General features: G+C 42.7%; 1 protein-coding gene across 1 annotated transcript in view; it reads left to right on the forward strand.

The window, feature by feature from the left end:
- The window catches only part of CD38 (CD38 molecule), a 38,344-nt gene extending 33,131 nt beyond the window's left edge, over positions 1-5,213 (forward strand). The window contains exons 5-8 of the mRNA XM_011365864.2: positions 2,092-2,165; positions 3,843-3,935; positions 4,290-4,376; positions 4,902-5,213. Of these exons, the coding sequence (XP_011364166.1) occupies positions 2,092-2,165; positions 3,843-3,935; positions 4,290-4,376; positions 4,902-4,965 (318 nt within the window). The 3' untranslated portion in view covers positions 4,966-5,213. The remainder of the gene's footprint in view (positions 1-2,091; positions 2,166-3,842; positions 3,936-4,289; positions 4,377-4,901) is intronic.
- The last annotated feature ends 8,152 nt before the right edge of the window (positions 5,214-13,365 follow it).

Consider the following 13,365-nt stretch of genomic DNA (forward strand, 5'->3'; position numbering starts at 1 on the left):
GCATTCTGCTAAATGTACACAGTAAGTAAGTGGCAGATCTGGGAGTTTGACCTCAGTTGTCTGATTCCAGGTCCAGAATCCAGGCTGGGAAATACTCTCCTTCCCCACTCCCTCCACCAAGCTCCTTCTCTCTGTTATTTCTGACTTGACTCTAAGCTGCCTTTGTGCATATTTACGTTTCTAGTAAGTTGCTTCTTTGTAAGTGGACGTGGAAAAAAGAGAAAGAAAAGAAGGAAGAAAGAAACAAAGGAAAGGAAAAGAGGGAGAAAGTAAAACTAGAGTACTTGTGGTTCGCAGGGTTACTACAACGTTTAAACAAGACACCACTCTCCCATCAACTAACTCAGAAAGCAACCCTTTCACACACTGTCGAGTAGCTACTCTGGGCTTTGAAAAATCAGAGGCACTATATAATTAGTTATCATCGTTTTTTGTTTGTCTGCGTTTTCTGAAAAAAAGTTTCTATTTTGCCTTATCACTCTATGATATGTTCTGGGCAGCGCTGTTGTTAAAACCTTTTAAAGCCACGTCACGTTTTATATGTTCCTCATACCGTCCTTGCCGATAGGAGTGCACGTGATCGAAGGCGCTCTGCCTTGTGAGCTACGCTGGGACTGACAGTGGCCAAATTCTCACGGGTGTATGTATGTAGACAGTCTTCTTTAATCAGCCTACGTTCTTTCTTTTTCTGACAATAGAGACAGTGTTTGAGTCTCTATCTCACTTGCTCGCTTCCAAGTGAGGTGAGCATTGGGCAAGTTGACCCAATACTTACTTTGTGGGGGCTCTTAAGCATTATATAATATCGCCAGGTCAGAGCCTGTCACCCTCTAAGCATGCCATTGAGTTAGCACTTGTGATCGGTAATAATTGGGCCTCTGCCTTCTGCTCATCACCCCCAGTAGAAAGACAGAAGCTGCACTGGATTCTCACAGTTCCGTTTCAGATTGTTCAGTGGTGTTTTATCACCTACAGACTAAAGGCCAGATTTCTTGGCAAAGCATTCGTGGCCCTCCATGAACTAATCTATCTTAAGTCCAGAAGCCACCGAAGTTTTCCCCAAAACACCACTGTTCTCTCAAGACCCTTGGCCTTTCTGTTCGTAGCGGCCTCAGCCTTTACCAGGTGAAATCCTATTCATCTTTCAAGACTAAGCTTTTTATTGCCTGGGCTCAATGCCTTTTCTATTTCTTTCTGAATCTCCATCACCAAGTCCTTGGACTTCTTACTTCTTCTTGCCCTCCCCCACTCCTTCCACAGATTTTCACTGAGCACCCACTCTGTGCCATGCACTAGCTTTGAGCCTCCAGGGCTGAGTGACAAGCAGGACAGCCAGGCTCACAACTCTCAAAGAGCTTTCGGTATCAACACTAAATCCACATTAAGCTCATCATCACTGTATGAGATAGCTGGATAAAGTGAGAAGGGGTCTGGAGGTGGTCCCAGTGGATGGACCTTCTGGAGGAAACAGATAGATGGCTTTTTTTGTTCACTATGTTCTCCCCACTTTCTAGCAAAGAGTTCAGCTGAATGTTTGTTACACGAGGAAGTAGAACTTTGCACAATAATATCCATCCATCCATCCATCCATCCATCCATCCATCCATCCATCCATCCCCCATTTCTCTTTGTGTCTGTGCAAGTCTTGGTGTCACCTTCTCTCCCAGTTTCCCCTTTCTTGGTGTCCCCATGTCCCTTCCCCTGAGTCATCTACCCTGCTCTCTAAATGAAATGTGCTGTGTCTACAATGCGTGGCACCAAGGAAGCCCTTTCATCTTCCCCGCCAGAAGCGTTTCTCTTATGCGTCTGGACTTCTGACTTCTGAGCCACCACGGTAGCAGCAATGATGTTGAAGGTCATTGTTCAAACACAGGTTGTGGCAACTGCTTCCAGAACTCCCATGTGAAGCATAATCCCTCCAGGAGTTTGGGATGAAAATTATATAGAACCTGGCATTACCAAGCTAGAACCATACAGGCTATTTCTCCCTTAACCAGCTAATGCTCAGAGCTGTTTGGGGTGGAGCTGCTGGGGTGTGGCAATTAAGTTCGCATGCGGAGGAATTGTGGGCTTCTTTTTTTTTTTTTTAAGTTTGCAGAAAATGCCTGCGGTGTAGTCCAGGTGCTGCTCAATGGGTCCTTCAGCAACGCCTTTAATAAAAACAGGTACTTATTTCTTTGCATTCTATTTGCAAGTGTTAGCATGGCCTTCTAGGAGATATTTCATCTATCGAAAAATATACTTCTCATGTTTAAAGTCGGTACTGAAGATTTGGGCTAAAAACGGTAACATTTTTGTATTTCATGGACAGATTTTTTTTTTTCTAAGTCAGTGCTTTTGTCTGGTTTCTCTGTGGCGTAGAAACCTGTAAAGGTGCTGACGGCCCCATGCGGTCTCCAGCACCCCCTCTTGACTTTCTGAGGCTCTGTCTCTCATTACTCTCCATCCCGCCCATTTCCTGCCATGTTCACGCTGTTCCCCCACATGGCCGGAGCCCTCCTCCTTCTGCCTCCCTGCACCCTCACCATCACGGAGATCTGTCCGGACTCCTCTGTCCTCCGTAAACAACAAGTCCCAGTTCAGCAGTAAAACTACTACTGGGAGCATCGGGAGCTGTGCCGTACTCTTGACCTTCATCATCTCTCTGCAAGCATCGTCAGCAATTTAGTGTCGAGCTTAAACGTGGCGAATGGGAGGTCATGACATATGACGTGCGTGACCTTAGGCAGGACACCTGGCCTCTTGGAGCCCCTGTAGGCTGTGCCTGCAGAGGCGATGGTGACATGAAGGTGAACTGAGATAATGCATGGAAGATGCTGAGCGCTGCGCCTGACGGGGAACGTGCTCGATGGCTCTCAGCTGTGATCTCTCATTTAATGCACAGCACCGGATCCGGCCACATCGATGCCTCCCGTCCCTCGTTGCCTTCCATACTCACCGTGTTTACAGCGCGGATTATCTTTTCGGTTCTTTGTTCTCCAATCTTTCCCTGGACAAGGCTGGATGGAGAGGAGGGAGCATATATTCATGTGCCCTAGGTGCCCCAAATTAAATTTCCTCTCTCCTGTTTCAGTGTTTAATTCTACGAAGCATTTGTCCTTTTGTCTTCTTCTGATCTCAACCTTATGGGCTTCGGAGTGAAAGCAGTAACATGCCAGGGTTTTCTAATCTGATATTAGGGATTTAATCCCTTGCAATAGGAACGGCAGCTGTCGGAGATATTGGGGAAGAATTCAGGACTGGGGTGGTGTCATTATGTTGGTCTAAGGCCCACTCTTGCAATAGCAGGTACTTAAAGAATTAATGTCAATCTAAGGAACACAAAGAACAGACTAATCAAAAACAGATTCACAAATATAGTGGACAATTTGGTGATGGACAGAGAGAAGGGGGGTTGGGGGACTGGGAGAATGGGGTGAAGAGTTAAAGAAGTACAAATTAGTAGTTGATAGATAGATGGTCACGGGGATGGGGAGCACGGCAGAGGGAATGCAGTCAGCATTGATATGATGGCTAGGTGGAGGGCCGGGGGAGGGAGGGATCATTTTATGAACTATATAGATGTCTAACCAATGTACTGTATACTTGAAACTAATTAAAATTAATTAATTTAAAAAAGAATGAACGTCAATGTACAGATCGAGACTCTTGTTTTGATGCTCTTATTCATCTTGGCTCGTGCCGCAAGGGTAAACTTGGCTGTTCTGAATGCAAATCATGGATCAGTTTAAAAGGGTGGGTTCCTACTAATGGCACCCTACCTGCTAGCTTCTCACAGGGGCTCTGGGTGTCCCAACGATTGAATTTGGGGTTAATAATATTCTTTGTCTCTTCTACCTTAGCACCTTTGGACGTGTGGAAATCTATAATTTGCATCCAGATAAGGTTTCTACACTACAAGCCTGGGTGATGGATAACATTGAAGACGTTCACAGGTATGTGTCGCTGCTTTGTACCCATGTACAAAGGGCTATTTTAGGAATCCGTCCACAAAATAATCCGCAGGCACAAGACCGCGCTGAGGGAAGACCGGCTTGGGTGGTGAGTGGGACCTCACTCTACCTACATTCAGCGCATCCCAATGGAATCTCAATTTTATCTCCACGATGAGCATGTCCCCAGCTTACAGCTTCGGCATCCCAGCTGACCCGTGAACTCTCAGAGGTGATCTGTGCTTCACCTCTTTACCTCGGGGCCTTGCGCAAGGCCTGCTACCTAAGAGAAACTCAGGGCCTCAGGAAATCCTTGCGAGATCTTGTTATTTTAACACTTTCTTCTTTCTTCCCCAGTGACTCATGCTCAGCTTCCTCCATAAATGATCTGAAATCGATTTTAAGCAACAGGAATATTAAATTTACCTGCCAGAGTAACTACAGGTAATAGATTTGTTCTTGAAAAAGAAACAGCCATCCTGCCCTATGCTGGCATTTTCCCTAGGGCCTGGATGCTGATCTGGGGTGGTGACCTATGGTGATCTCTGTTCCTCCCCTTAGCCTAACCTAGAGGTGTTCCCAGTCTTCTGCAGAAAATCTGGGGGTCCCTCATCCCAAGTTGCTGCTTCTGCTATTTCTTGATCACCAAACTGACACTTAGAGCCCATATCTGTGCCATGTTAGAGTCAAATATTCATTTTCATCTGCCCACAATATCATCAAACGTCCCTTCTCAATATTCCTTTTTATGGCTTTACACGTGAAGTGAAACTAAACTGGGCCCCGCTTTAAGTCATTCACTCCTGGACTTGACCTTCCTTCATGTTGTCACCACCGCAGAAGACGAACTTGTGTGGATGCTAAGTGGTCCACACATACTTGGCTTGCTAACAAAGGGTCTTCTTTCATTGGTGAATTTAACCATAGGTGTAATGTATGGTTAAATCTCTTTTTGCTTTCTTGTCATAGGCCTATCAAGTTTCTTCAGTGTGTGAAAAATCCTGAGCATTCATCTTGCAATTCTCTAATATGAACCAATCAGCATGGTGGTTTTTGAACTCTGAGCCCTTCTCATACAGATTGGATCACTGTGCATGACTCAGGAGACATACCAGTGGGAAGCTGAGGATTTGATTGATTCTCTGTCACCATGTCAATGCCAAAAATGGAAGTTTTTCTCCTAAAGTCTTAAAATAACACGTTATTGGCATAGTTTTTATTTTGATCTCCTAATAGTCAAGAAAAAATTATTATGTAAAATGAAAATTTTATATTATTTCATTTTAATTTTCATATGGTGTTTTTATGTTGGTAACATACTTTCTGTTGAAGAAGGATCACACCAAACCTCTCTTATTGGAACAGGCAAGTAAAGAAAATGGCAGATGCCCAAGCTTTTCAGAAAACGTCACATTTTCAAATGAATAACCTGACCTCAGGATGTAATTTTGTACCCTTCCTATAGATAAACTGTAATGCCATGGTTATGGGTCATGTTGGGAAAAGTATTCTGTAGATATAAGCTACTCAGGTACTTGGTGCTTTACCTCTAAACCTTCTAACAGTTCTGTGAGGTCGATATCAGTATCTCCCATTTGTTAGATGAGAAAGTGGAAGTTTAGAGGTGTTTCATAATTCGCCTAAAGTCATACATTTAGTTCAAGGTAGAGGCTCAATTTGAATTCAGCTCTGTCTGACTCTTTCTAGGCCTGTAATGCCAAACTAACAGTGCCTTATGTTCTCTTCCAATAAATGCATGTTGGATTTAGTTGAATACAGTAGAATTTGGAATGTGATTTTTCTGGATGGCTTCGAAGCAGACACAATTTTTTCTCCTCTTCCCCTTCCTCTTGCTTCTCGTGTTCGGTGTCTTACATACGTAGTGGGCAGTTACAATATGTGTTTGTTCCTGATACTGGCAGTTCAGTTGGTTCATTTTCTCCTTTTTTCCTTGGGGATTATTATTTCTGATACTCTTTCAAGGAACCATCTTTTAGCTTTGTTGATTTTCTCTAATTGCTTTTTGTTCTCTTTATTATTAGAGATATAGAAATTCCTTATAATTTCTTTGGATTTTTAAATTCATCTTCTTGAACTGGAAACTTAGATCATTGATTTTTCAGCCCATTTCCTTTTCTTATATTTAGTACTGTCAATTTTCTTCTGAGTGCCTCTTTAGCTGTGGCTCTTAAGTTTTGATATGTCTCTTTTCATTATCATTCAGTGAAAAATATTTTCTAAAATTGTTGTTTAGAAATGTGTTGCTTAATTTTCAAACATCTGGTGATTTTCTAGGTTTTTTTTTTTAATATACATGCATTGAATGAAAAATTAATACATTAATTTGAGACTCCTCGAGGGAACCTACAGGGTTTGTTGAAAACAGCATATATTGTGGAGTCAGGCAGTTATGGGTTCATATTTTGGCATCACTGTGATCTCATATGAAATACCTGACCTCCCTGAACTTCAGTTTTCTCGCCACTCACATAAGCATTATAAACTCACCCCCACAAAAGTGTGGTTAGAACTAAAGAAGGTGACAGAAATTGACGAGGCATAGCGCCTTAGATGTAAACAAGTATGTAACTAGTGTTGGCTCCTTTCTGCCTGCCACCGGTTGGTGACCCAGTGTCCTTCAGGAGCCCTTTCAGCCGCAGCCACTGCAGTCAGTTTGTGAGTTCTTCACTAGCTCTTTCTCCACTCAGGCTCATCATCACAAGAGTTAGTCTTGGCTAGACATGAGGCCAGGTGCGTGGGATCAGTTCTGATTAAGAGTCAGACTTGTGCCACGTTTTAATGAGCTCCATCTGCAGAATGTCTTCAGCAATAGGTCCCTGCTAATCTGCTGAGTGACCTGGCTGTTCTCCACTCAGGACAATTTCTGCCGATTGTCAGGCTTGCGTGCTGATTTCTGGACTCTCTAAATGTACCTTCCTTGTTCATCAGGATACCCCCGGAAGTGGCTGCCTGTGTCAGAAAAATTTCATTCTTTATATTACCTTCCAATTTGCAAGAGGCTTCTCCCAAGAAGACTCATTTGAGTGTTCAAGTTCAAAGCCAGTGGAGACTAAGAGGGGGCTGGTCCCACGGTTTTCACACTGTGCCACAGAGGACTCTGGGAGCCCTGGAGGTGGTTGGGGGCTGGGGTGCTCTTTTCTCCTTGCGCCACCTCTGTATATTACCATGCCACCCCACCCTTGCGTCCTCTCCCTCTGCTGTTCCAACTCGGGTATCTCTGCCATTAGCCACTCGGCCATCTTTAGCCTGAAGGCCTTTCTGGCCTACGTGTATAAATAGATCCTCCATATCCCTCTTCATATAAGTGACTCTACTGAATTACTGATCACTCATCGACCTCATCCTTCACTCATTGACCTGCTACCCCTGTCTCCCCACTGCATTCCTGTGTGCTCTAGAGACGCTTCTTACCATCCCAACTCGCATCCGCCATCACACTTACCCAGAGGCTGCGGGAGCGACCCAGGGCACTGTCTCCCTTTTCTAACTCCTGAAAGCTCACCGTTTTCCTTCTGTAATGGTTCTTATACTATTTACATCACGCTTTCAAGTATAGTTTTCAAGTATAGTTTTCCTTCTGTAATGGTTCTTATAATATTTACATCACGCTTTCAAGTATAGTTTTCAAGTATAGTTTTCCTTCTGTAATGGTTCTTATAATATTTACATCACGCTTTCAAGAAATTTGAGGCTGAATACTTGAAAAGATGTATATATATATGTATATATATACACACATACATATACATATATATATATATATACGCGCGCACACACACACTTGCATGATGCAAAACCATGTCTCTCAATAGACAGCGATTCTGTATCCGATGGGTCTTTCTTGAGCCCTAAGTCATTCTTTGTGTCGACCTGTTTAGTGCTGTTTCTGTGTCTTTTATCTTCTATGTACCTGGCAAACAAAGCCAGGTATATATAAAATATTTTGGCAAAACGCATTCTTTCTTTGGCTTGACAGCTTTCTATGCCTTTAGCTCTTGTTGGGAACAAGCTCAACCCACATCTGCATACTCCCTGCTGCAGCAGATGTAGCAGGGGCAGCGCTGACCTCCTGGCATCCCGTTTTTCCCTAAAACAATTCCTAAGTCTGTGATTTGAGTGTCAGGTAGAATCCATGCTGTACAGAGGGACTCTGTTTTTGTGGCTTTTTGAAAAGGCAAGTAATCATATGAACTGGATAAATGTTATATATGGCAAATGAAAATTGTATAAAGTAGAATGTTAAAGTAAACACAGAGTGTGATGTAACTATAAAAGTCATTTTATGAATGTAGTGTTAACCCAGACATTTTCTACAGTTTTTTAAAATAAAGCAATTAACTATTTGTACTATTGAGTTATTTAAATCTATATAAATCTATCTATCTATCTATCTATCTATCTATCTATCTATCTATCTATCTATCTATCTATATATATATATATATATATATTTAAATGAATCTACAGGGACTCAATGCTGGGTGTCTCCCTAAGAGGTAGTGGTTAGCTGGTTCTCGCACTCACGAAGCACAGAAAGCTTTGAACTGACCCTTGTCCTTGAACTTGAATCACATCAGTGCACATTGCCATTCTCGTCCTCTGGTTGAAATACAAGCGGCACGAGGTCCTGAAAACCATGGAATTAAGAGACAGGTGACCCACTGGGCAAGTTCATTAAAATCTGTGAATAACCAGTTTGGAATATATTTAGAATAGACATAGTGAATCATATAAACAATAAAAGAAGAATAAAAAGGACTTTGTGGAGTCATTTTTTGGAAAAAAACAGTTGCCTCTGCAAATATCCCATGATCTCACTTATATGTGGAATCTAAATAAGTCAAACTCATAGTAATAGAGTAGACTGGTGGTTACCAGGACTTTGGGGAGTGTGGGAGAGATGCTGGCCAAAGATGCTGGAGAGACAATGGGTCATTGTCCTGGGTATGTGTTGCAGGTGGGGGAGGCGGCCCCCAAAGAGCCCAAACTTACAGTCTGTCGAAGACCCCCAAATCCTCACTCACTTCTCTTCATCCTTTGAGTCATCAAAGAAGGAATAGTGCTGTTTGCTTTTTAGGAAGCTCAGTTTTGAGAATCAGACAATGACACACCTTTGTTCTCTATTAAGAAAACTTACCCTGAACCTCTCAAGAGCCTTGATGACACAGTGAAATGTGTGATTCTTAATAAGGTACATAACTGCGCAATAACATTTAAAAGCTTGATGCAAAACGCATCATGCAGAGAACAGAAAACCACCGTACATTGTACCAGGTACTTCACATATCGTGTCAGCCAATGAGCTCAGCTGCAACAACACAACTCTGGATAGAAATAAATTTTCTAGACAATATCAGGAGCTCATAGGTTCTCCCAAAGGGCAAGAAAAGTTCGAAAGCTTCTTAGTCAAGAGCCAACACCCACAATTCCACAGTTGGACAGGCAGAGAAGTCGTTCTTGCCCTGAGGACACTTGGCCATTACTTTGTAAGTGCGAGACACGGCCACTGATGTTTCTGGGAACAGAAGTAATCAAAGCGGATGGCATACGGTGCATGCTGCAGCTTCACAGTCGCACAGATGCTTCTGATATATAGAGCCCGGTAGATGTAGAGCACTTAGAACAGAGCTCGGTTTTTCTACCTGTAAAATGGGGGTGATAACAGTGCTTACCTCTTTTGGGTTGTTTTGAGCATTAAGCAAATGATAGATGTCTAATTCTCAGCATAGTGCTTGACACATAGCATAGTGCTTGACACATAGTAAGAGCTCTGTTGAGGTTAGTTTTTAAAGTTCAAACAAATGTTAGAACCTGTTTTTATTGTGGAGGAGATTCCTTGACAAGCCTACTTGGTTTAGAAGCTGAGACCCAGGGATGATGGAAGAGTGTCGAGAATGGCCCTATTGTCAACCAGCAGGGTCAGCCACACTCTCCACACAAGCTGTGATTCATCCTGGGTGGTGAGTACTTGCCCGCCTGAGAGGGCTGGGCCAGGCATCCTCCTAAGACCTTTCAGTCAGAGCTGGCTCCCACCTCAAGCTGGATGTTGACAAATGGTATCCATGGAAGCCCTGCCTCCCACCAAATCTAAGGATTTGATTTGTAACTGTCATTCTTCAGCCCACCATGAGTTCAAAAACCGGCATTGCCAATCCGAGCCCCTGCTCTCTGGACAGGGCCCACCACCTTGTCAGTCAAAGTGTGCAGGTCTCCTCAGTAGAATGAAATCAGAAGACAGAACGGCTGGAAGAACAAGTCCTTTCCCTTGCCATCGGCGAACTGGAAGAACTTTGGAGATGGGCAAGACCGAGAAGAAATGGGATGGCTAACCCGAGCCTTCAGCTTGAGAACAAATCTCCCTTTGTCAAAGCTACTTATTCATCAGTCAGTTTCCCCAGAGTCGCCTCCCCAAAGGAGTAGAATAATCAGATCCAAGCTGACTCCTGAAGGGAAGAGAGGCCTCTTGGGGAGCCACGAGGTCTCAGATCACTCTTAGCTGCTCCAAGTTAACGAGTTCGTCTTGCCCTGGTCCGTAGAAGTCACGAGCAACTCCGTGTGCAACTCATTTGGACCGGTGAGGCGGGAGGAAGGAAGCACAGTGTCACCTATGACCATTAAGATGTCAAACACTTTCACGAAGATAACCAACAAAATAGACATTTCTGTAATGATTTCTTACAGAATCATGAAAGGATCGCGAACATTATGGCTGCAGAGCAGTGACTCAGCTCCTCCATACTTCCCTTTGCTGAATGATGATGAAACTCCAGTAGCAGCCTTAGACCTGGAGATGAAGCCACAGCCAGAAGATGGCAATCTGACCAGTCACAGAGGAGACTTCTCCCTCCCTTCTCCTGCCCTGAGTCATTTTCACCTAGAATCTCAGTTCCATGATGGCAAGATTCGGTCTGTTTTGTTCATTGCTTTATCCTCAATGTTGGGCTCGTATTAGAAACCCAAAAAGTATCTGTTCTTGGAGTTCCTGTCTTCCTGACATCCTGCTGGATTCTTGCCTCTGTATCTCAGTTCTCTCCTCCTGACTTAGCTTTGCTGGTCGCTTCAGCCTCGCTATAAAGTAATAAATTTATTGATTATTCATTCACTCACCAGTATTAGTCGATACCTTTCTTTGACAGAGTCCAGATTTGGGTTGAAGAGAAAGGGCAATGTGTAGTTTTAAAAATACATAATAGAAATATATTGTATCTGAATAAATTAGGTATGAAAGAAAAAAAGTTGGTAGAATTAGGTGAGAAGGTGCATAAATGGCAGTGTTTGAAAATGTAGATTAACAGGGGGCTTTCTTCTTGACTTAATTTAACTCAAATAAGACATTAAATTGATGAGATATCGCCAAATTGGGCATTTTCATGTATGTTTTGAATCAGAAACTTGAATGCAAATATAACACTTCAGAGCCAGGTAAAGACCGTTTCCCACATCCATTCTATTCAGAATTAGAGTAAGTAAAAGTCACAGAGGGCACGAAATTTAAGGGGACACCACTGTCAGGGCTCTGCAGACAGAAGAGGTGTCTCATTCACCCCGCACCATAGTCCTGTCCCTTGTCCCTGCCATTCAATGTGTAGCTTATCAATTTTTTAAGTAGTGAATTTTTTGTTTATTTTTTAAGAGACAATCTTTAAGGGTTTAGTATTGAAGAAGTTAAAATGTGTACATGTGTTAGAATATACTGATTAATATTTACAGGAACCATAGAAGAAGGATCACCAGAGAGATCTGAGCAAATGGAAAATTTAGTTAATACTATTGAAACGGCACTAAAATAATTCCAGGGAACATGGTTTATATGATACGATAAAACCTCTTAGATAACATCAGATAAGAAAATTGATTGCTTACTACTTTTTTAAGCGGTATAATAATTAACAATACTTGTTTTTTTATGAATTCATAAATATGTGAAAATTAATATAGCAATTACTAAAATGTCTTCTCTTTAAATATTTGTTATAGAGGTGTTTTGCTTTGTTTTTCTAGAGGTTTTTTCATTCATAAGTTAAATAACTCCTTCAAAGAGAACTGACAGCTAACTGGCTCAGAGCAAAAAAGTTCAGGATGCAATTGCTTTTTTTCAAATACAAAATAATTGACATTCTCAGAAGTAAAGCAAAAAGCTCTACTATGCAGATGGCCACGGGACTGGAACATTCGACGATTTTACTGGTGATGTCAACGGGGCTCCAGATGTTCGCAAACTCCACTACTCAACTGAAACTCTCATTTTAGGCTTTGTATTTTGATTTTTCAATTTTCTAATGACACAAACATAATTTGAATCCTTGATGTATTAATGAGTCAAGGGTGATTCTCCCATATAATGAATTTCAAATCTAACACGGGCTGGTCTACATTCGATGGTTTGAGAGGTCGCTTTCACCAGCAAACTTGTGGTGCTCATCATTTTTGCTGCTTGACCAAAAAAACCAAAATTTTCATTGTTTTGCCAATGCCAATTCATCTTTAGCGATCAAGACATTCTTTCCAGTTAAAGTTGCAAAATCATCTCCATAAATTACTTTTACGGTCCCAGTTGATTGGTTATTACAGTAGATCTTCGGTCTGATCAAACCTGCAGCCGTTGGATGGATCTGTCACTGTTACTGTTCGGTGCTTTGCTATAATCCAGCAAATCAACAGAAGTTTTATAGACTCCTGGAGCACACAGACGGCTACCATCTCCTTCACAGAATTTTAATAATAAACCGTTTTGTCCCGTTCACGATTAGTTGACGAGGGATAAACACCTTTTCTAAACCCTCGGTTAATGATCAGACACGCAAAATAAATCTAGGTCATTATCTGGTTCAACATCACTGATCGTCACCCAGGACTGTGGGCCGCCATAGAACCGTCTGAGGAGGAGCAAAAAGGATGGCTTTTAACTAGCTGTTTGACATTCTCACACTGTTAACATGTGTTGGATGACCACAGCACTTCACAGCAGGCTGTGTAACCCTTAACTGGAACACTCTGGTAGAAAACAGCACTGGACTGGGACACAGGTGGCCGGCTTGTCCCGGTCTGCCCAGGACTGTCTTAGTGTGAGCACTACATTCCAGTCCTACATCCCAGGAACCCCTTAAGTCCCAGGCAAATGGGACCGTTGGACATCCTAACTTGGAGTCAGAGTCCCAGCTCTGCCATTAACTAGTTGTGTGACTTTGAGCACGTTGCTTTGTTTCTCAGAGTTTGTTTCTCAGCGGTAAAATAGAAGGAATGATGCCTGGCTTCCAGGTGTGTTGTGAAGATCCTGCCTCATCCTTGGCTTCAGGTATCAAGGCACCGCTCCCTGCCAGGCAGTCACTGTAATGGTCTGCCACTCAGTGAGAAGGGACCCTTCACCCCAGTGCACACCTGGCCTACTTGTATGTATAAAGTGTTTGTGACT

Source organism: Pteropus vampyrus, unplaced genomic scaffold (genome assembly GCF_000151845.1).
Source record: "Pteropus vampyrus isolate Shadow unplaced genomic scaffold, Pvam_2.0 Scaffold5, whole genome shotgun sequence".
Taxonomy (NCBI): Eukaryota; Metazoa; Chordata; class Mammalia; order Chiroptera; family Pteropodidae; genus Pteropus; species Pteropus vampyrus.